Source organism: Oryzias melastigma, linkage group LG19 (assembly GCF_002922805.2).
Source record: "Oryzias melastigma strain HK-1 linkage group LG19, ASM292280v2, whole genome shotgun sequence".
Lineage (NCBI taxonomy): Eukaryota > Metazoa > Chordata > Actinopteri > Beloniformes > Adrianichthyidae > Oryzias > Oryzias melastigma.
The window spans coordinates 24,786,442-24,810,670 of record NC_050530.1 but is presented as its reverse complement, the minus strand read 5'-3'; the positions used below and the strand labels follow the sequence as shown (position 1 = coordinate 24,810,670).

Here is a 24,229-nt window from a genome sequence, read left to right as displayed (position 1 = left end):
GAAAATGACATTGGATGGGTAGTTTGGCTTTTGGCTGAATTCATACTGAAGGGAGAAACAAATGAAGCTTTGAAGTGGCAGAAAGAAAGGCTGCTGGAGCTGGTGAAGAAGTTTCCTTCAATTACAGTTCACCTGGACAGGAGAGTACAGGTAAGCATCTCTTAACACAAAACACAAGGCATGTGGTTTGTTTTAAATGTGATCTTCTACAATGGGGTGTCCAAAGTCAGTCCTCCAGGGCCAGCCTCTTGCTGGTTTTCCAGAAATCCTGCCTAATCCGGATAATTACCTGGATCAGGTGTGTTTGGCCAATAAGGAGCTTCAATGGCAGAAAGACATGTTGGACACCGGCCCTCGAGAACATGATTTGGACACCCCTGATCTACAACCATTAGTACTATATTTGATATATGCATTTGTTAGACCCCTCTCTCATTAGCATGACCCAAACTGTTCCTTAAAAAAACAATGTATATGGCTTGGCCCTTACTTTCTGCCCTGTAGTTCATCATCATTCCAAAGGGGGCAATAGAAAGACTTTCCTGCTGTTTTTAAAAATGGCTGCCTCCATTAAATCTCAAAAACACTTTTGTAAGTTTTCTAAACTTTATGGTAACTATGACTTTCTGTGTTGAAAAGAAAAAAACAAACTTTAAAATGAATTCTTTATAATAAAGCAATACCATGTTAAAAATGTGAGGATCAAGTTTGAGACAGTGGGCAAAGGGTGTTTTTTTTCCCCTAAACACTTGTGTTAACATTTTTGCATCTTAAACTATCATTGTTGTACCAAAAACTGACAAATCACCCAGCATATCATAATTGATACTAAACAAATGTAATAAAATGACATTTCTGTTTTTGTTTATCTTGGATTTTATCAAATGGCTTAAAAATGATCTTAACTAAAAAAAAATGAATTATCTGTCAGTTCTTTGATGGTTTTACAGATTTAATGTAATTCTTGAGATTGAATGGTATTTACTGGAAAACCAGTGCCTAAAATTATTAATCGTTTTGCTTCTTGTATAACAAATCATGAATATTTTTGACATTTTTTCACCACACACGTCCAGTGTGAGATGTTATTCAGTAGAGCACTGTGTTAAAGTTTATTGTTTTTTAAATTATTATAACAGCCATGAGAGGAACAATAAACCTTTCACTTTGGGTACATTTTTAGGGGAAAAAAAGACCACAAAAGAATGTCAAAACCTGTGAAGAAGTGAAATATTTTTCTTGTCAGTTGGTTTTTAGTTTGACCTTTGATTTTTTTCTTTATTTCATTGAGCCTCTGTAGAGGAGCACGTTTTTTTTTTTTAATGATATATTCCTCTTTTTCAGACGTAAAATCTTCTGGCCTTCAGTTTGCCATGTTTAGCTTCAATGTTGTTAAAAGGACTGCAGTTGCGTGCTCATGCCAATGCTCCTCATCTTATTTTGTGTGGGGTAGCTTTGTGTAGTGAATGACTTGACTTACAGAAATACGAAAAAAAAAGTGTTCATTCAAGCTGTCTAAAATGAATAGACCAAATCCATTTACAGAAATGACTGTTGGTTCACTTTATTTCTACCATCCCAACGTATCATTAGAGGATTGGATGATTTCTGGTTCAGGTTTTCCTTACCAAACAGATGATATTGTCAGGATAATCAGTGTTACTTTACAAAGGAAACTTTTGCTTCTGTGGTCATCATAGTTAAAAATAACATACAAGTCTAACAGAAGTCATACTTTATCTTCCTGAGACAGTAGAGGTTTGAAGTGAAGGGAAATATTGGAAAAAAAAGTTACACAAGTTTAAAACTCAAAAATAGTCCAAGAAAACAGTTTAGGAAAACTTTTACTTAAAAACAATGGAAACTTTGAACCAAAAGCGTTCAGAGGCTTGAATCCAGAGTCTGCTCTGGATCAGGAGAATGCATCGCAAGGAAGATCCGCTTGGAAAGCTCTGGCCCAACTCTCCGTGTTGTGGACGTGACGCCCTCCCCTCTGCGGATCAAAAGGTCGGACAAGAGAGACATCCTCTCGGATTCAGTGTGGCACTGAGCGTACGCCTGAGGAGGAGAACATTCAGTATTCAATATCTATGTTTTCTCAAATATGTTTTAAAGCTCTTCAAAAGAGTCATTTTCGGCTTTTATCTTCTTGTTTTCTTATTTTTTTCTGATCAGAAAAATGATCCAAACTGTGACCCTAAAACCGTGACACGATCTGAACCAAGAGTTTTGTGATGCGTTTCACCCCTAATCTTTATGCAAAGACACGACATTTCTAATTAAACACATTGTTTACACAACATGATATTCTTAGGCAGAAGAGTTTTTGTGAATGGTGACAGGTCTCGATTTAGGGAACGTGTTCTTTGACTTGTAAGAATAAAAATGCTTTTGTGTTATTTTTTTTAGACAAATGATAAATGTTGTATACTTGTATAGCGCTTTCTACCCTCCTTCGAGGGCCCAAAGCGCTTCACAGTCACAGACTCATTCACCCATTCACACACTGGTGGTGGCTCCGCTGCTGAACACTGGCGCCAACCTCCCACCAGAGGCAATTCGGGGTTCAGTGTCTTGCCCAAGGACACTTCGACACATGGGCGGGCAAGGCGGAGTCGAACCCGCTCACTTCTGATCAGGAGTCGACCGCCCTACCACTGCACCACGGCCGCCCATGTATCTTAATGTGTAATTCTAGACTTATTTTTAGATGATTAAAGTCCATCGATAGTTGAACTGTTGCTATTCTTAAATAGTATATATTTACAGAGAAAAAGTGTGCAAAATATTTACCTTAAAGAAATGAACCTCTTTTTTGAGCAAAAAATTTTTCTTTATAGGCAACATTTCAAATGACCACAGCAAAATATCTAAACGTGAGTTTTTATAGCTAATTTCAAGACTTAAATCTTAAAAGTACAGAACATTACTGCTTATTTGAACACATTATACTAGTTCTATTGGGATATGCGTTTACTTCTAACAGGAGAAAAAACTTTGTTCTCTGTAAATCTTAACTAGTTTGTGGAAGGACATTTTTCATGTATGATTTCATTAATTTTTTTCACTAAGTGAGTCTCCAAAAGGTGATTTATCTTAAAACCAGAATAATACTTCTTAAATGTTTTTTTTTATTAAAAAAATAGCTTACTTGCTTAAACATTTTTTTCTATGATTAAACAAATAAATGAAGTGTTGGATAATGATAAATATTTATCAAGGATGTTATCATCTAAATTGCACGTGTCAAAGTCATGGCCCGGGGGCCGGATCCGGCCCTCCAAGTAATTCTGTCTGGCCCTCCAGATCATTTTTTTTATTGTTATTACTGACCCAATGTTATCTTGGCTCATTTCTAACTTGTATAATATTTCAGCTTCATGTAAGCTATTTTGGCTAATTTATTTGTTTTCTTTTTTTTGTTAGTGTTTTTAGGCTAATCTGGCATTGAGCCTATATCTTAGCTGCCAATCAGCTTCAGTGATTTTTCAATTAATTTCAGCATCTTCAGCTATCAGCACTAGCATCTTCAGCTGCCAAAGAGATTAATTTACTACTTTAACTCTCAGCAGCTATAAAATGGGTTTGAAAACGATTGTGGGAATTTGGTCTTAAAGAAAATCTAAAAATCTCCCGTTGGGATTCATGTTCACACCTGCAGGAGCAGCTGCGGGGACGGATAAGCTGCCAGGATGGCCGCGGCCATGTCCGGACTGACTCTGTTGAACTGCTGGATCTGCCTCTTCCACACCTGCAGCAGGCCCCTCCCACCTCTGTCCACCCGATGGCCTCCCGCCCACTCGCTCTCCAGGTAGAAAGAGAAGCCGGTCTTCTCCCGCTCCCTCCTGGAAACAAAGGCGAGGAGTGACCAACGCTGAGGCATCAGCGACAAGCGCAGAGGGGAGACGCTCACTTGAATGGTGCCTCTGCCACGGCTTTGGTTGTCATGGCAATGTAGTCAGCAAACTCTTTCCATGACGGCAGAAAGTGGACCGAGATGCCAGAATGAAGCTGGAGCTGAACCACGGCCTGTTGGGACAGAAGAAATGGTGCTGTCACCTTCCCCGACGCCTTTTGTGTCGTTTATCAGCTTCAGATAATGAGACGCCACCTCACTTCCTGTCTACCACTGTAGAATGTTTTTCCCTGTTAACGGAAAACCTGTTTTTAACCCCATTTCTGCTCACATTTGTTGCTCCTTGGACACCAGTTATATTGTAGAATTATATTTGAACATTCAGGAACATCAAAAATTTTTGAAATATGGAACATGTTTGCCAAATTTATTTTTATTTTAGTTTTTTTACATATAAAAAAACTTTTTAAAAGCCTAAAAACATTGACTTGTTTTCTAAAATTATTTAAATGAACTACAAAGCAGACTTCTGTATGAATGATTACACAGCAGGTGTTGTGTCAGCATGTTTCTGCCATAAAGGCATAAAGGAAATTGATTTAAGCTTAATAGATCAATAATCGATTCATAAAATATAGATCGCTTTACCACATAAAGCTAAAATCTACTAGCTTGATGCTTACGTTAAATGGAATTTCCCATAGGATGGCTAATGCTAACGCTCGGTCGACATAAACATACATTACTGAATAAATGAACATCTTTATAAACTCACAGACATTAATTTTTTTAAGGAAATATTTTTCAAGTAACCATTTGTGCTCTAAATGATTGTTTTTTGCTCATTCTTTCTTCTTCTGGAATAAGGTGTAATGCTACAGCGCGATCGCCACCTAGTGGTCAAATCTGAAACGTCCTCCAGGAGAAGCAGAACAATGTTTACAATGTTAATGATCTGAACATTTTTGATAGAGATGTAACACTGTATGATATTAACAATCTCTATATTTCATTAATACATTTTACATTTAGTAAAAGTAAAAATACTTTTTTCTTTTTAAAGCATTTTACACCTGAGCTTTAGCTCCAGTGTTTACATTCTTTTGACTACCATAACTCTTTAACCGTTGAAGCAAATCAGCATAATTCCAGCAGATTCTGAGGCAGAGAGAAGCAGTTTCATTCTGCTAAACAAACACTTTCTGTCAGCAATGTGTTGATGAACTCATGTTTTGCAAAGCTGCAATGAAAAGCTGATTTTCTCAGTGTCAGAATCACCTGATTACGTTAAAGATCATCATGCCTTATTTACATGTCGCCATGGAAATAAAGTTGCAAAATTAAAAAAATGAAAACGTGGTTTTCATGTAAAACAATGAGTAATAGGCTTCAAATATATGAAGGAGGAATGGTAAAAACGCTAATTTCTACCTCCTCCACCTGGACTCTGGAGACCTCAGGCAGAGCCTCAGCACCGCCCTTCTTCCTCCTCTCCTTCGCTCCTCTTCCTCCTCCTGCTGTCGCTTCACCCCTCACAGCCTCTTTAAACTTCTTCTGGTTCACAGCTTTCTGTGATCTAGAAATAAAAGGGACTGTTTAGTTAGAGCTCTGTAATTTCTACCCTAACAAAGGACTGTTCCTTATAGTTCATTTTATGGTTAATAATTCAATAAAAGTACAGATTGCTTACAGTTTTAGACTAAATAAAAGTAGGAAGTAAAAACTTTTGAAGTCACCTTCAAGACATTAAACTGCCGTCTTAAACACTAAAAGTGAACGCAGCACAGCTTCCATTACTCCTACCTGAAGTACTTCTCCAGTTCAATGACGGCCAGGCTGAGGGTCTTGCTGGGCTGACGTCTCTGCTGCTGCTGCACCCAGGTGGTCAGAGAGGGAGCAGAGTCAGAGCGGCCGGCCTTCTGTTCCTGCTTCCAACACAGAAGGGATTTAAAGGAGTTTCTGCACAGAAAGCAGCGTGCTGCTACTCCTTGAACCTGAAGTGCATCATATCTTTCAATACACATTAGAGATGCAGGATAAGGCCTGCACAATAAACCAAAAATTTACCGTCATCGCGGTATCAGGCCAGTGGGGTATGGGGACCGCAAAAGGAGGCATAAGTTGCGATAAGTGGTCTCCAGTTTCGCAAATGCTAAACTATCTCTTTATAGTTTGTAGTAACGAATCAAATAAAGCCCTTTATGCTTTAAACCAACGGTATAGAGCTCTTTGTGATATTGACTAATCACTGGAGTACTCTAATGCCAGATGCCCGCCTGCTACAGAAGTATGAAAAAAAACTTTTCCCCCAACACATGACTGAACAAGACTTGTGATGGCTGAGTTTTGTGATCCGTAACACCTCTAGCATTGGTTATTTGGAGATACTTTAATTTCAGGACATTCTCCAAACGTTCTCCAAACATAGGTAAACATGCAGAAAACGAAGAATTATTTAAATAAAACTATCACAGTGAAATGGAAATGTATTGTATGGAAATGTATGTTCTCATATCTTGCATCTGCAGCAGACGTTAAGTAGAAACACCGTCATTTAGCAGTTAGATTTTCATGACAGGGTTTCTGTAAATCCCTTCATCTCTCATGATTTATCTGTAAATAATCAGAGTTCCGTCTGCAGAGCATCATGTAGAACACAAACAACAATGGTAAAACTTGACTTTTTTGTTACTTCTAAGTAAACTTTTATTACAATCACTAATGTGCTTTTGTGCTGCAATATCACCAACACACCTGGATGAAGTTATGGGTCAGAGTGATGAAGTCCTCCACCGTCATCTGCATCACCACCTGGCTCTCAGGAACACTGGCTCCAGAGGAACTCTGTTTGGGCGTTTGGTTTCATCATGAATCCATGTCTCACATCACCATCAGATTCAAGCTGGCTCTAGGTCAGGGGGTCAAACTCAATCGCAAAATGGGGCAAAATCCAAATCACACTTTAGGTCGCAGGCCGAACAGGATAAACACTTATTGAACACTCCAAAACTACATTTTTAAAACTTTAAAACTGTAAATGTTTAACATAATTATGAATTAGATATATAACATTACCTGTGATAATGCTAGTGTGAATGCTGTAAGCTAAATTTGGTCGCTGAAGATGCTAGTGCTGATAGTTGAAGATGCTGAAACTAATAGCCAAAAACGCTGAAGCTGATAGCTGAAAACACTGAAGCTGATAGCCAGCTAAAATATTAGTTAAATGCCAAATTAGTCTAAAAAACGTTTTATAAACCCCAAATTATCTTAAAACAGCTAGTATGTAACTCCTAACTCCAAAACAGCCTAAAAAACTTTTTAAAAAGCTTAAATTAGCTTAAAACAGCTAATATGTAGCTGAAATATTAGCTAAACTCCATAATATCCTAAAAAATCTTAGTAAATGCCAAAATAGTCCAAAAAGCTAGCAGAATTCCAGTTTTTTAAAACTTTAAAACTGTAACTTTTTATCATAATTATGAATAATAAAAAGGCAGGAATATGATTCCAGAATAAATCAACTTAAAGCTTAAATAACGTTTAATATTTTACTCTCCATAAAAAATATATTTTGTCAAAATTATACAAGCTAGAAGTAAGTGCAAGATAACATTGGGACATTAATAAAAATAAAAATAAAATAATCTGGAGGGCCGAATGCTTTCGTTCTTCTCACCTGAGTGGGTGGGGCTCTTCTCGCCCAGCTAACGCTGCGTGGGAGGGGCTGCTTCTCGATGGCGCAGCTGCAACCCAGAGCCTGCAGCGAGGCCAGCAGAGCCCCGCCTCCTTCCAGCTGCAGGAGGGCTGTGAAAGTGAGGACAGGTGAAGTCCACCTCAGTTCTTCAGCTAAAGCATTCAAGGTGGGGGGCACTCACCTGGATCCACAGCTACCACCATGTGTTTGATGCACTCGTCTGGCCTCAGGGCTTTGGCAGCCTCTGCTACCGCTCTCTTCTCTGCCTTCTGTTTCTCCTGTTCCTCCTTTTCCTGCCTCCTCCTCAGGGCCTCCTCCCGAGACGTCTGGATCTCCTCTCTTGTCCGCTTGGTCAGTTTTCTCCTGGCAGGAGAGGTTTCTAAGCTTTGAGGCTCCTCCTGTCTCACACCAGGAGCATGCTCAGTCACTATAATGCCGTTCTGAGAGGATCGACTGAAGAATGAACCACAGTCAGGAATCTTCCCGTTGGAGACAGCAGAGGGATCACTGTTGGATTTAAGTCTCTGTGCCAGAGGAGCATAATCATCATCTGAGTCGCTGCTTATCGTCATGACATCTGCCGCTCCTTGCTTAGTCCTTGCTGCTTTATCGGATTCTGTTGGAGAGATCTGACTGCAGCGCTGGGATGGCTGCAGGAAGTCGAACACCGGGAGCTCCTCGTCCAGGTCACTGCTGCTGCAGCCGCTCATGCCTCCACGTCTGCAGCAGACAGGAGGCAGATCTGTAAGGTGTTCAGGGTCCAATCTACCATCATTTTCCAAAACTTCAACGCACCAGATGTGTGAATGCCTTCTTCATGTCTATACAATTTCCACTCAAATTATCAGAAGGCGAAAAAAAATGCTATTTATGTTCCAAAATTTACCAGAAAATGACTGAAAAAGACGAGGGACTAGAAATGTTTAAGTCAGAAGATAAACATTTCCAACATCCTCATCCAATTAAAATAAAAGATTAAGTCATTCATTTTAAGACTTTTAATAGCTATGTTGTGAATTTATGACATCCGGTTTTAAGATGTGTTTTATAGTTTTTAATTATATGACTGCTCAGTTTTAATAATTCTTATAAGTGTCAAATTGTCACAAAGCTTTCCCAAAATGTTATTTTGTAACCGAACGCAGCCTTTACCCAGTTAGTTAGCCCTCCTCAGGTTAGCTGCACGCGGCTCCAGGTGTCTGCGCAAAGCTTCACATCCGGGTACTGGCGGCACTAATCTGTGACTTGGGTTTACCTGCCTGAGTAATCGTATGCTTGTTGTCTAAAATTATACTTTCATACCAGCATTCTCAACAGCAGTCTTCGCGCCTTCCACGTTTGAGTTACAGGGGACGGCTGCGTTCAATGGCTGTGGGACTTTATCCCGCTACCTCAAAAAAATGCTGGAAAGTCTCAACACACTTGTGTTTAGGTTGTTAAACAACAGCAAAAATGGAAAACAAGGAGCTCATGAAGTGTGGAAAAACTGTAAACTGATGAGTGCTTAATTGCTACATGTAAGCATAGGTTTCTCAAGATTATGTTAAAAAATACCATGTAAATTGGTAACTTTTTGGTAGTTTTATATTCTAAATGGTTTTTGAAGAGGTGTTAATACAATTTCTGTAAATTAATTAACGTGCCGAATAAATATTCAATGTTTCATTAGTTTTTTTAAATGTTCTGAAGTTTAAATGTCTTATATATTGAGGAGCTTGAACGCAACAGAACGCAGCGGAAGTGACGCACGGCCGTCTGTCGTGATGGCGGCGTTAGCGTCCTTGAGTTTCAAGTCAAGAGCAGGTATGGCTTAACTGGGGAGTTATTTAGCATTGATAACACTGCAGAGAGGTTTTGGAGATAAATGTCAGATCGTTTTTATGTCTGTGGTTTTCAGTTTTGCGCTCGGGCTCACTGTCAATCGTAAAAATGCGGCACATGCTAACCTGGAAAGAGCCGCGCGACGTTTCACTGAATGCTAGCAACAATGTTTTAACATCGTTACATTTAAATATCAAATATGATCGATTTGTGTTCAACTCATTTTTTCTATTGATTTTAGATCCCATTTCTGACCTAGAAGCTGTGTTGTGATGTTGAGGGAAATTTTAAGGAGGAATTTGTCACAATGCCTAAGCTAAAATTGTTACAGAATAAAAAAAACATAATGATCAAGTTTTTGCTCAAAAAACTGATCAGTATTTGTTATTTTTTCCCACGGAGTTAAAACGTTAATAATAACAATATTATCAATAATATTGAAACAAATGATCATTAAATACATACATTTCCCTATTTAGTTTGTTCTTTAGTTAATTTAAACTTATTCACAACTAACAGGATACTTGCATTTAATTGATAGATTTTAGGATGTTTCCCTTTTCAACTTGTAATTTCTGTGGTAAATAAATGAAATAAAAACATCTTGCTTTTTAAAATCTATTGATTCACAATAAAGTTTCTATTTTTTTATATAACTTAAATCAGTCTTAAATTATCTTGCAAGGACTAAACACCCAAGTGAAAAACATATTTCTTAATTTATTGGAAAAACACATTTATTTTTTGTATCATAATTATGTGATGTTATGTCTTTGTTATCAGTTTCATCTAACAGGTTCCCTGAAGCCTCTAAATGACAAGTTTATTACAATTTATTATAGTTTAAAAAAATCAATGTACCTGTAAATTTTTGTTTTTAGGGTTGGACTCTTATATCTTTATCTATATTAAACAAACATTATTTTCCCTTAACTCTCTCATTAGAAAGTTTGTAGATTTTTAATGTAACTAAATAATAGTTACTTATAATTTTTGGAAGGTCAAAATGTTATTTACTGGGGTATCCACTAGTAAATGTAGCTGATAAGTGATATGAGGAAATGAAGTGAAATATTCAAACTTAATGTGAGGAGAACTTTAATCTAATTGTTGGAATCCCTCTTTCTCCCCCAAAATTTAAAATAGTTTCCTTTGTTCCGAATATTTCCTCCAATCACAGCAGAACATCAGTTTTGACCAATTCTCCATATTTGGCATTTTTGCTGTTCTTGTTCCGTTGATGGATCTGCAGTCATGGATCTTTTTTTCTGGTTTAGGTCTCCTGATTCCCGCTCAGTCGTCTCTGTTGGACTTGCTTCGGTTCGCCTCTAAGAAGGCAGGCGGGAGCTCCAAGAACGTCGGAGGAAAAAGCCCCGGCCGCAGATATGGCTTCAAGAAGCAAGACGGTAAGCAGAGCCGTCTCTGACTCATCACTGTAACGTTTTACTGTGTTTGTGAAGAAACTGGCTTCTTTATTTTTTCTCTGAACTTAAACTTAAGTTTTTGTCTGGTGAGTTTACACTAAAAGCTGGTTTATCATTGCCTAAAGTGTTCAGACAAAAAGGTTTCCTTCTCTTTCAAAATAAGAGCTCAATGAGCCGTAGACTGAAGAAGCACAGAAAAAGATGATTAAGGAAGAAACATTTTTTCAAACTTATTTCATAAATAAAAAACAAATAGACCAGACTTTGTTAAAAGCTGTTTGTTTCCTCAATCCAGTCATTTGGCTTCTTGCATTTCAGCTTCTTTGTCTTGTTGTTTTTTGTTCTCACATCCTGATTTTGTAGCTACTGTTTCATGAATGTAGATATTGAGGTTATTTGTAAGAAAACAAAAAAAAAAAAAGTTTTGTCTCTTCATGCTCTCCTCAGGTAACTTTGTTCATGCCGGCAACATCCTGGCTACACAGAGACAGCTGAGGTATCACCCAGGAGCACATGTAAGTTTATGTACCAATACAAAAGTACACAGCTGTAATTATAATAGCCACAATGTTTTGCGTTTGTCTCAGGAAGGAAATTGTGATGTGTTTACCGGAACTTTTATCTCCAGTGTATACACGTTTTAGTTCACCATTTACAGGATTAACAATATTCCAGCAGATTCTGAAGCACAGAAAAGCAGCTTTGTGTTAAAATTAGAGCCAGGAATTGATTAAATAAAGAACAAATTAATCGCAGTGAATCAAGAACAATTGCAATTAAGCTTTTTTTTTGTTGCAGTATTTGCTGACCACTTATTAACCATGAATAATCCCAATATAAAATAGCACATAAAACTGTACATTTAGAACATTTGTTTCTATTTAAGGCTGTCAATCGATTAAAAAAAATCAGATTAATCACACTTTTGTGTTGTGATTATTCACAGTTAATCACAATAATAATAATAATAATACATTTAATTTATATAGCGCTTTTAAAAGATACTCAAAGACGCTGTTTTACTAGGTACATTTTATGACAATATGCACCTTTTGAACAAAAACATCACGTGGAATCCTAAATCGGTGTGGCAAAGTGAAGGACTGCTGCTCCTTGAGGTGCAATTAATTTGCATCAATGAATATTAACCCTCTGGAACCTGGAGCATAAAGCTCAATTTTTAGTCTCCTTTTAAATCTGTCTCTGTATTTTCAATTTGAAAGACTACATGCATGCTTATTTGGTATCATGTTACTCAGTACAACCTCTCCAATGTGACACTACCCTTATTTAGTCATTTTTACATGTTGTATTCACACACTAGATATTACATTATGCAAAAACAGAAAACTCCGTCTGGAAAAATTTGATTCATTTTGCTGTGGAAACTCCAAAAATGTTTAACTAACTGTTTTTACAACATAGAATGAAGGTTTTAGTTGTAATTTCATTAAAAAAAAACAAGAATACATCTAGTCAACAAACTAATAAACACATTTTTGAATGAAAATACAAAAATAAATTCCAGGTGAAATTCACAGATCCCTCATTTGGGCCACATGTGAAGAGTTCCTGTTGATAGAGGGACATCACAGACCTCACATGTCAATAATGTGACCTTTACTATGCTGTTATACAGACAATGATCAGTCTGCCTGTGTGGCTTTAGCTTCCAGACAGACCAAAAAATATCTCAGAAGAACACTGCTTTCCATTTGACATTTTTCCTGGAATTCTAGTTTCTTTCAATTTTATTTTTATTTTTTTTTCAGCTTTTTCTTTTTTTGTCATGCATTTTCCGTGCTGTGTTTGTGAGGAATAATAAAAAGAAGTTTGATCTAGATAGATTTCAGGTCTGCTCGGCTGGAATCTGCTCTCAGGTGGGGGCGTGTCAGTCTATCTGATGCTCACCTCTCGTAACAGCGGCGGGAGGGACTTTCGTGGAGAAACGCAGAGTTTCAGCGATGCTTTGACAATGCCAGTGGTCGTTGTTGTTGTAAACTCATGTCGGACCCAATACCAGAGTAAAATTATGATTTAATTCCTCCCTGTGGGATTCCTAATAGCGGACAGCCCCGCTTTGCTGTCCGCTGTGGGACTTTTGCGGAGAAACGCAGAGTTTCCGTGATTTTATGACGACATGGTCGGTTGTAGTAAAATCGTGTCGGACCCCATTCCAAAAATAAGATAATAATCGATTTCCTCCTTGTGGGATTTCATATAGCGGACATTCAGCTCCGATTTGCTCCGCCCCTCCACCACAGACGCTCTGCTCTGGCATGCAGACGTCAGATCAAATTTCGTCTTCCGCCTTATTTATAATACTAAAAGATTGATTTTGTCCAAAAACTACTCATAGCCATATTTTCCCTTTACTTAAATAAAATATCAGTTACAGAACCAAAAAAAGTTCAATTTCATTTTAGATGGAGTTTTATCACGTTGAATGCACGGCAGCACGTCGGTTCCAGAGGATTAACATGTTAATTCTGGTTGATTAATCGCGTACGTTAGCACGTTAATGTTCACAGCCCTAGTTAAAATGCAGCACTTTACTCTAGTATAGTGATGCCATTGTTACAATCTTCTCAGTCCTGCAATCTGAAAGGGTGCGTGAAAAGTGATCAGTTTTTGAATCAGTAAAAAGGAAAAAACAGGAAAAAATTATGGCAAATTATGGCCTACCCTACTTTTTTGTGGTTTATGCAGGTCATAACAAACAGCTACAGCTTACACCAACAACTCCTAACAGCAAAAGAAATGCTCACTAAAAGTTTGGGCTTTTGTCCATTTTTGTATTTATTAGCTCCTTGAATGCCTTAATTCTATCTCATGCATAAGTCCCCCCCCCAAAAAAAATCCCTAACAGAACCTGGGGAGCCTGGTGTTCACTGAGCTTTTGCTGTCATTTAAAAAAGTTTTCATAGAGAGAGACTAAATATCAAAGACAAACATTTAGACCATCATTTTTCTGTTAAGATTACATTTTCTAATAACTTTGACTCCTCTAACCAGTTTATCAGTATGTAAGATAATAACATAACTCAATGATTCAGCTGGACTTCATTGCTTTATACAGAATTTCATAGCTTTAATGTTGAGTTTCAATGTAAACATCAGTTTTTTTTGGCAACTCTATCAGATTTTTTTTTACCTGTATGACATTTAACTTTAATGGTGCATTTAAAGGGATGTAATTGGATCAAGCTCCTGATTTGTATTAGCCTGGTTAGTCGTTTAGTTTATGACATTCCTGCACCAGTTCTGAGTCTCTTCTCCGTTCTGAAGGTGGGGATGGGCACCAACAAGACCCTCTATGCTCTGGAGGACGGCTGCGTCAGGTTCACTAAGGAGGTGTACGTCCCACCGCCGCGCAGCCTCGAGGCGTCCACCATCATTCCTAAGCTGCCCAAAGGCGCCGTGCTCTACAAGACATTCATCAACGTGATGCCCGTCAAGCAGGAGGGCAAGTTCAGGCTGGTGGATCTGGTGTGAAGCAGCTCCTCTCTGACAGGACTGAGGACTTCATGTCTGAGACGACAGACTTTCTGGGTGGAGCAGGAGTCTGGATGCTAGAGAAACTCTGCTTCAGAAGATCTCCAGACTTCTGCTGGAGTTCAGAGTAAAGGTGACGGTAGCTCAGTCACACTGAGGAGATGTGTCTTCACTGAGATTATGTAGACTCTTCCTGCTGTGCTGCAGTCTGACCATTAAAGTTTTGTATAAAAAGTTCTTGGTATGTCATCTTTAACTTTGTTCGAGTCTGTGTGGGAGTCTGCTTCTGTACTTTGATCTTCTTTCATGTTTTAGGGGTCAAAGCGCAATCACTGTAGAAAGGAAACTATTAGGTTTTGGGGCATCTGGTTTGCAGTGATGAAGGGGGTTACTGTCATACATGACCTGGTAGAGTTTATAAAACCAGATCATCTCAGGTTCTTTTCAGCTGCTTTTGCTGCACCACTTGGATTTTGTGTGAGACAGCTCAATGAAGCTATCATGTGCATTAAGTCAATATTTATCCAAACCAACTTACAAATAAAACATGAACAGAAATATAGGAATGTTGGGAAAAGTCTAGAGAGAAATGTGCAAGTTGAAGGGGGAAAAATGTAGTCTTTTTTTTTCTCTACTGTTATTAGATTTGCAGATGATCTTCAAACCTTTCTGTCCTATAGTACAATTGTTAAACTTCTACAGATTGGTCTCGAATGTTTAACTCTAGAACACTTTCACTATAAAAAGTTACACCATCACTTTTGCCAGTTAATTTTTACTGGATATACCCAATAAAAAGTATTTCTCATAAAATGACACCACATAATAAAGTAGATGATAGTTTTCTTTTTTTCATCTGTGATTTATGTAACAAAATGGAAAATAAAAGCATATGAAGATCCTAAAAATATGCTTGACAATTACTGAAAAATTAGAAATTTGAGAAAAAAAATTCATAAAAAATATAAATGAAAAATGAAAAGATCCTAAATCAGCCAAAATCATGACTACGGTGTCGAAGCAGTCGTCGATGTACTTCTCCAAGTCCTCCAGGCTGTCAAAAACGTATGAATCTTTTCCAAATATGTGTTAATTTTCGGAATGTTTGTATGGCGGTATAATGAAAAAAGCTGGAAATGTTTGTTTAGCTACTCACGCGCCGCCAGATTTACTCACCCACACACCTGTCAGTCTCGCGATGCTACAGCATGATCACGTGCCTAAGCAGCCTCAATCCGTTTTCTTTCTCCTAAAAACATGCTTGACAATTACTGAAAAATTAGAAATTTGAGAAAAAAAATTCATAAAAAATATAAATGAAAAATGAAAAGATCCTAAATCAGCCAAAATAGCTTGCATGAAGTTAAAATATTAGCTAAACTCTAAAATAGCCTAAACAACTTTACTAGATGGCAAAATAGTCCAAAAAGCTAGCAGAATACCATCATAACTTTCATCTTTACCACACTCTGACTCCATATAATATAAAGTAGCGACTAATCAACTATTAAATTAGTCGTTGACCTTTTTAATAGTCGATTAGTCATAGATTAGTCAACTAATCGTGGAAGCCCTAGTATCATGCAGGGACAATCCAGGGTAAATACCCAACACATTCTCATTCCCAACCTGTCACATATTGACACATGGTTAAGAACGCCTCCACATCACTTTTTACCGTATTGGATGTCCCCAACAAGTCATTTTTTGACGTGTTGGCTTTTCCAAATAACTCAGGGGTTCGGTGGTTTTGTTGGGCGCAGTACTGGATGCAGACCTGACTGGTAGCCGTACCCTAACCCAGTACTCTGGTCCACGTCTGGAGCCGGTACCGATCCACGTACGATACTGAGGTCCATGTCCAGATACTGAACTGGTCTGCGGCCTGGAGGTTTGGGAGCCTTGATTTAACTGGAACAGCCAGTAGGTCAAAAAAGGTCAACCCAAAATGTCAATTTTTAACGCAGAGAGTCCTTAACCATACGTCAAAATGTGACAACTTGGGAAAGACAATGTGTTGAAATACCATATACTCCAAGCCCATTGAAGAATGTGTGTTCTTCAAATGCCCAGTGTGAACACAGCATTTGGCCTTCTGCTAGTTTGTGAGGATGTCTCAAGTAGGGTCAACGCAAAGCTGCAGGCCCGTTTGGCTCACAATGGATGATGGAAGTCAGAGTGGAGCCTCTGAAGCAGTCCTGAAGTTAAGCCACAGAACCTACAATACAAATATCACTTGAGAGGTCAACCCAGCACAAAGGAGATCCAGCTATTGGGAGGTCGGAGAGGGTAGAAATCTTCTGCTGATTTGGAGAGTAGGTGGTGGACAGACAGTACAGAGGACAGCAGTGGGGGGCGTACAGTGCATCCTTGAGAGTCCAAAGAAGCTCGTTTTTGAAGTGCAACCGTTTCAGTGAAAGATTAGATAGCCTATTGTTTAATTTGAAGCAGCATATACAGGATTTTACATAAAAGTAAGTAACAGATATCTATTCACACACACATATACACACACAAATACAATGAACAGATGGCACATCTGGAGCCTATTGTTAATGCTGCAGTTGGCAACTTTGAACATTAGCATTGCAAAAATGACACTAATATATATATAATTGCAATGCGAGTCTGACAGGCTTTAAAAATGATGCAACAAGAAAAACGGCAAAACACAAAACAACATAAGGCTTTACTTCAAATGGCAGTTGACAGATTCATCTATCAACCTTACATAAAGGCTTTACTTTACATCTGTTGTTTTTTTTATATTCATCAAAAAATTATTATAATAAAAAAATATAAGTTGGAAAGAAAAGGATCAAAAATTCAAAAATTTGAGCAGAATCAGTGCTACGTCACAGCTTAGGAACAAGTTTAAGGCATTGTGTTTGCCCCACAGGTATGAGGGTTACATTTTACCAATCCAGAGACATTTTCTGACATTTTGATGAAAACCCCGTGACTCTGTGACAAACAGTGTTTGAGTAATGGCAATTTGATTGGAAATTTTTCATCTTAAAAAATCCAGCGTCTTCACTCTGTGACATCATCCACTCTAGATCGCCAACATTCCTTCTATTAGGTTACATTGAAAACTGAAAAATTTCCTAAAATTTGCATAAAACTTTAACTCTATTTGCATGAAAACCATAAGGTATTTTAAAAAGCTGAATACACCGTTAATTGCTGAATTTTTGCCGAAGATTTTAAAGTTTGAATGGTGTCTATAGCTAAAAGTATGCAGAACTTCATAGGTTTCGAAGTGCACAAAGATTTTGAAGAATCTCTCATTAATTTTTAATGGAGTATATTTTGCATAATATTTTTAAAAACTGTAAAGTTTTTGAATGCCAAAAATGCAAGCACCCTTCTCCTTAACAAGCTGAACGTTTTGATACCAAGATTGTCAAAATTGCTGAAAGTGTCATTGAGTTTTTATGTGCCGAAAAACGTACGGAAGAAGTAGGAGGATCACTGTTGTGTGAATGCTTTGAAGCATTTACATATTATCATGTTAACGGCTGAAAACTTACACTAAATCAAGGGGCATGAACACTGGAACTCCGGTGTTAAAGGGTTAACTGAACTTCCTTAATGACTTTAAAAGTTCTAACCTCATCAACTTTGGTGGAAAATTAATCTCTATTAGATTATGCTTAAAATGGTAAATAGTGTGTATACGGTATTTAAAGTGTTTTTCCACCTTACTTTAAGGTCCGAAGCACTTTACTCTTTATTAATATTAATTTAGCACATGAGGGGGGAACGCAGGAACTTTTTGGAGATGTATCACTCTTTTTCATTTCCACTCAACTATGGTTTTATTTATTTTGTTTTTAATTTTCTAATAATGTGGTATATATATACATTTTTGTCCTGTTGTTTTCTGTTTTACTGTTGTCTTGGTTTGTTGTGTTTAATCCACTCAGAACTGGCTTCAAGCCCATCATTTGCTGCAGTACCAAGACCTGCCAGAAGAGGTCAGACATGTGCTGCTCCATCAGCTTCTCCTCCATGAAGTTTTCTCTTCTGCTGGTTTGGACAGTGATGAACAGGTTTGGAGGAGAGTGAGCTGGGTGATGGGAGTGAGGCAGATTGAAGGTGATTGTAGAGAGTTACGTGGAGTTTGTGGGTGAGTGCAGACTGAACCGACTGTGCATGTTTTTGACATGTTAGACATGTCCACAAATTGGCCATAGGGACAATATCAAGGTGGCCAAAGGTTGTTAAATGTCCATGCAAATTGTGTTTAAAAACAGTCAGTTTGTACTGATGGAGCACATGCTCATTCCCAAGTCCTCACATATTGACGTATGGTTAAGAAACCCTCACCGATGCCGTAAAAGAGCTCCTGATCTGCAGTGTTCCTAGACAACAGGCAGGATATAACCGTCTCCAGTGATCTAGCTTGACTTGATTTGATTTTAGTTAAATGAAATGAAATGAATTTAATTTAATTTAATTTAATTTAATTTAATTTAATTTAATTTAATTTAATTTAATTTAATTTAATTTAATTTAATTTAACTTAACTTAACTTAACTTAACTTAACTCAATTTAATGTAATTTAATTTAATTTAATTTAACTTTCCGGCAAATAAAATAGGGGAATAATTTTGTCTGAACATTCCTCTTAAAGTACATCATCTAACTTAGAGGTGAGCTGACCACAGCACCCCAAGAAAATGACAAATGTTTTGAATAATATGTAGTTTATGTATATTTATCTGTGTTGGTTCATTATGATACATTTAAATTCTCCTGCTTCTCAGCAGGGTTTAGTTGCCATTCAGAAGTAAACTCCTTAAAGTGCATACATGCATAAATATTTAGATTTTTTTGTTGCATTCTAAATTGTCATGTTTATATTAACCACTGGGAGGAGAAAAAGAGTGAGGGATCACTAAAGTAGACTGTGAGTTGCTTAATGATCACAGAAACATAAATAGATGTATTTTGATGCACGATGCAGTTGCAACAACCAGAACTGCATTTATTAAAGCCTCTCTGCTGGAGGGTGTTCAACACTTTGCGTTTGCTACGGAATCAGCCAGTGTGAATCAGAGACACAGAGGGGGGCGAGGAGATCCACCCCGTGAAGTCGTGCACGGTCGCTGGAGGGTGTGGATTGACAGACGAACATCCAGATGCTGAACATCTGCAGCTGGAAAGTAGCCGCCAAAGGTTTCCTCGTAGGCTGGAGGTGGCTGGAAGAAAATGTTAGGACATTTGTTTTAGAGGAAATAAGAATAACGCTCAATTGGACCATAAACTTGTTCAGGGTCACAGAGTTGCTGGAGCCTATCCCATAGAGTCAAATCAAGATCACCTTAAACTGAATTGATTGATGGATTTGGTTTATCTGTACATTTGAAGACACTTTCAAGCCTGATAGATCATGAGCTTGAAAGACATATTGAAAATCTGACAATTAGAACATTTTATGTTTGAAGAAATACAGAAAGCTTAAATAAAACGAGACAAACCTTTCTGTTATCAAAAAACCAAAATGTTTTATTTGTAACAGCTGCTGTTTTGTATTTTTCATTTTTACTGTTTGATATGTTATCTTCTGTTTTTCTCCCTCTAGTCTAAAACATATTTCACTGCAAAGTATTTTCTGTATTTTGTTCTGACAGTGAGTAAACATTTTCTATCACAGGTATTGCTAAATATCTAGTTTTAAAAACGTTTTAGAATTATTTTTTTCTGTGAAGATTACAGAAATGAATGATTTAAAATGTGGCTATGTGGGGCTTTCTGGAAAACCATAAATCTTTACGTTTAGGCCGTGATTGTTTCACTTTTTCTGTTAGTCTGCAAACTGACCCCGGCCCCATCAGAGAAGAACCAAGTTACAGTACGTGGCCCTCACGACAAAAGGTGTGGTTGAGATTTTAGGTTTAAGCGCTGGTCAGGTGTGACACCACTCTCATTCCAGGAGTGCCGGCCAGAGCACTTTAACCCTTTGGAACCGACGGATGCCCTGGGGCGTCCCGCTGTGCAGCCGTGCGATCAACGTGATAAAACTAATCTAAAATGAACTTGAACTTTTTTATGTTCCGTAACTGATATTTTATTGATATAAAGGGAAAATATGGCCCTTATTAGTAGTTTTTGGACAAAAACAATCTTTTATTTTAATAAATGAGGCGGAGGACGAAATTTGATCTGACAGCTACATGGCAGAGCATCACATCTGCGGTGGAGGGGCGGAGCGAATCGAAACTGCATGTCTGCTGTTAGAAACCCCACAAGGTAGAATTCAATCATCATTTTATTTTGGTATCGGGTCCGACATGAGTTTACTACGACGACCACTGGCATTGTCAAAGTCCGGCCCGCTGCTGTTCTGAGTGGAGAGCAGCAGAGCAGACAGACACACCCCCACCGGAGAGCAGATTCCAGCTGAGCAGACCTGAAATCCAACTGGATCAAACCTCTCCCTGAAACCTTTTTATTACTCCTCACAAACACAAAAAGGAAAAAGTATGAGAAAAAATTAAAAAATCTGAAAAAATTATCATGAAAATGAAAGGAAATTAGAATTCCAGGAAAAATGTAAAATGGACAGGAGTGTTTTTCAGAGATAAATTCTTGTTTTTTGGGCTGCCTGGAAGCTGAAGCTACACAGGCAGACTGATCACTGTCTGTACAACAGCATAAGAAAGGTCACAGCACTGACCTGTGAGGTCTGTGATGTTCTTCTATCAACAGAAACTGTTCATTTGTGGCCCAAATTAGGGATCTGTGAATTTTGTCATTTTTCATTCAAAATCGGTTTATTAGTTCTTGTTTTTTTAATGAAATTACACCAAAAACCTTCATTCTATCATGTAAAACCAGTTTGTTAAACATTTTTGAGGTTTTCTCAGTGAAATGAATCCAATTTTTCCAGAAGAAGTTTTCTTTTTTTGCATAATTTTATATCTAGTGTGCGAATACAACATATAAAAATGACTAAATAAAGGTAGTGTCAAATAGGACAGATCATACAGAGTAAAATGACGCAAATGATAAAATTGTCGCATACATAATGGTGTCGGAAAGATTAGAAAAATGAGTATCGGACTCAAAAAATGTAGATGTAGAAAGCTCAATTAATCGTTTTCATAAAAGAACATCATTTCATCTAACACTGCTTGTTCCCCTTTCGGCTTATCCCTATCAAGGTCCCCACAGCCGAACAACACCCACTGTTTCGCATCAGTGATTTGGCAGAAATCTTATGCCGGATGCCTGTCCTGACGCAACCCTGTACTTGAGGGGCACAGGGACCCAGTTAGGTAGAAGCGTCAAGAGTCTTGCCCAGGGACCGTATCTGGATCGAGATCAGTGGATACCCCGGGAATTGAACCCAGGGCTCCTGTGTGCGACCCCTACACTTAGCCCACTGAGCCATCCAGCCAACAAATATTAAAATTGCTTTTATTTTATTCCAATAAAAAATTGTCAAATATTGATTAAGAAACTCAACAAAAGGCAAAGTTTTACAATTTTCTATGACATAAAGATTCAGGGTTTGAAAATGTCATTATGATGTCACAGCATATGTCATATATGATGATGTCAGAACACCTGACATCATCATGGATCATAGAGATGATGATGTCAAATGACATCATCGTAATGATGATGATGTCATTTGACAACATCGTTATGGTGGAACCGGAGTCCTTGAGCTTACCCAGACGTCAAGTCAAACTATTCCCCAAGAATCTTGGAGGTTTAAGGTAATTGGTTCACAAGTGGCACTTCATCAAGGCACTTTACCAAAGCACTTCATCAACTGGTACAAAAAAATGTCTAGCGTAAATAAGCAAACAAATCCCAAACCAAGCACCTGTGATGTTCTGGAGGGGCTGAAAAAGGCCCACAAGAACCTCATCCAGGAAAACAGAGACAAGAGTCTTGCTACGAAGGTGGAAGCTCTTGAGCGTGAAAATGCTCGATTAAGGAAAGAGCTGGAAGAGTTCTCTCTCTCAACTAATACCGAAGGGGAGAAAGATCCGACCAATGGCAAAGACTTGACCCGCCAACAGGCCAAGCTGGACCTGCTCTGGGAACTGGAAGAGTGCAAAGCCCATCTGGTCCAGCAAATGGACATAAATGACAAATACAAAACTCAGATCAAAAAGCTGAAACAAGAGGCTAAAGATTTGAAAGAGAAGAAGGCTGGAAAGGGAGGCAAAGGACCCAGACCAGGAGACAACGAAGCGTTTGATGACCTTAAACGCAAATACAAGGAGTCTCAAGAGGAAAATGAAGACATAAAGGCGGAATTTCAAGCTCTGGTCTATGAAGTTGAAGATTTTGAGAAGGAAATTGCTGACCTTAAAAAGAAACTGGAAGTCTCTGCTCAGCATGAAGCCACTGCCATGGAACTGAGAGAGCAACTCAAAGTTGCTCTCTCAACTGAAACCAATCAGTTGAGAGAGAAAAAACTGAAAGAGGAGAAAGATCTGACCAATGACGAAGACTTGACCCGCAAACAGGCCAAGCTGGACCTGCTCTGGGAACTGGAAGAGTGCAAAGCCCGGCTGGTCCAGCAAATGGACATAAATGACAAAAACAAAACTCAGATCAAAAAGCTGAAACAACAGGCTAAAGATTTGAAGGAGAAGAAGGCTGGAAAGGGAGGCAAAGGACCCAGACCAGAAGACAACAAAGCCTTTGAGGACCTTAAACGCCAATACAAGGAGTCTCAAGAGGAAAATGAAGACATAAAGGCAGAATTTCAAGCTCTGGTCTATGAAGTTGAAGATTTTGAGAAGGAAATTGCTGACCTGAACAAGAAACTGGAAGTCTCTGCTCAGCATGAAGCCAACGCCATGGAACTGAGAGAGCAACTGAAAGTTCTTGAAAATGACAAAGGGGAACTGAACCGACTCCGGGAAAAAGAAAAAGAAGATGCCCAAAGGGAATTGCAGAAGACTCTGGAAGTCTCTGCCCAGCTGGATACTACCATCATGGAACTCAGAGAACAGCTGAAACAACATGAAGAGGAGAAAAGGGCACTGAGTGAATTGAACAAACTCCGGGAGAAAGAAGCACAAGATGCCAAAAGAGAGCTGGAAGAACTGAGGGCAAACATAAACAAAACACCCCGAGTGTCTAGGTTCAAAGAAAGTGTGATGGACATCAAATGTAGACAAGACAGTTTGATGGAAGACATCACAAATCTGGAAAACATCCTGGAAGAGATGGAAAAGATCCAGAGCTCTCATGATGAAGAGATGAAAATAGTCTCTGTGCAGACTGACTCTGTGAATCAGGAGGGGATCGCCAAAGAAGGAGAAAGCACAAAGCCCCAAACTGAAAACCTAGAACAGACAGAGGAAAAGACAACAGGTGTTGAAAAAACATCATCTCCTGACACAGCAAATGATGGAAGAGCTGAGCATGAGTGTGAAAAAGAAGAGGACACTCCGATTGATGGAACAAAGAAAGATCTTCTAGAAATCCAAGAGGAACTTTCTGACAAAGACATCAAAAGCAAGGAGGAGAAAGAAGAAGTTGAAGTAGGAGTGAAACAAAAGAAAGGAAAAAAGGTCAAGAGGTCTTCTTTCACCAAATTTTTTCTCAGACTTTGGTGCATCAAATATACTGCAAACGACTGTGAATCTGACGTTAGAGAGCAGGAGACCAACACACACCCTACACACAATAACATCTGAAATTTGTGAGGTAGGGACTTCAAGAAACGGGCTGCATGGTTAAATTGGCATTTTCTTACCATGCATGCGTGGGGTTTTCTCTGGGTGCTCCAGTTCCCCCCCACCACCACATATAATAAAATAATATGTCAGGTTTCCTCTGCCATACAAAGGCTGATGTTAAGGTTTACCTCTAGTAATGAATTAAATGACTGTGTACTGTTTTATTGCCATGTATTCACAAAAAATATTTGTAACAACTCTAATAGTTTTATATTT

The 24,229-nt window shown here is 38.3% G+C and overlaps 3 protein-coding genes across 7 annotated transcripts; 2 read left to right on the top strand and 1 right to left on the bottom strand.

Moving 5' to 3' along the window:
* Positions 1-1,544: 1,544 nt before the first annotated feature.
* eme1 (essential meiotic structure-specific endonuclease 1) lies at positions 1,545-15,624 on the bottom strand. Of its 5 annotated transcripts, none has more exons than XM_024285179.2 (9): positions 15,470-15,624; positions 7,735-8,273; positions 7,536-7,663; positions 6,611-6,700; positions 5,660-5,784; positions 5,288-5,432; positions 3,914-4,029; positions 3,656-3,845; positions 1,545-2,058 (listed from the first exon to the last, which is right to left on the bottom strand). In XM_024285179.2, exons 2-9 carry the CDS (start codon positions 8,261-8,263, stop codon positions 1,882-1,884), a joined length of 1,500 nt encoding a protein of 499 aa, XP_024140947.1. In that variant the 5' UTR covers positions 8,264-8,273; positions 15,470-15,624; the 3' UTR covers positions 1,545-1,881. The 5 variants fall into 5 exon arrangements, with proteins under 5 accessions (XP_024140947.1, XP_036072998.1, XP_024140951.1 ...); XM_036217105.1 differs by lacking the exon at positions 15,470-15,624 and adding an exon at positions 8,706-9,101 and having other exon boundaries at positions 7,735-8,295; XM_024285183.2 differs by lacking the exon at positions 15,470-15,624 and adding an exon at positions 8,706-9,099 and having other exon boundaries at positions 5,660-5,727.
* mrpl27 (mitochondrial ribosomal protein L27) lies at positions 9,247-14,530 on the top strand. The gene is made up of 4 exons (XM_024285184.2): positions 9,247-9,356; positions 10,652-10,780; positions 11,246-11,313; positions 14,087-14,530. The coding sequence occupies exons 1-4, from the start codon at positions 9,248-9,250 to the stop codon at positions 14,291-14,293; spliced, it is 513 nt and encodes a 170-aa protein (XP_024140952.2). The 5' UTR covers position 9,247; the 3' UTR covers positions 14,294-14,530.
* A 6,393-nt stretch (positions 15,625-22,017) lies between the features above and the next one.
* Positions 22,018-24,223, top strand: LOC112154360 (autophagy-related protein 23). The gene has a single exon (XM_024285245.2). The coding sequence runs from the start codon at positions 22,097-22,099 to the stop codon at positions 23,969-23,971; it is 1,875 nt and encodes a 624-aa protein (XP_024141013.1). The 5' UTR covers positions 22,018-22,096; the 3' UTR covers positions 23,972-24,223.
* Positions 24,224-24,229: the final 6 nt, after the last annotated feature.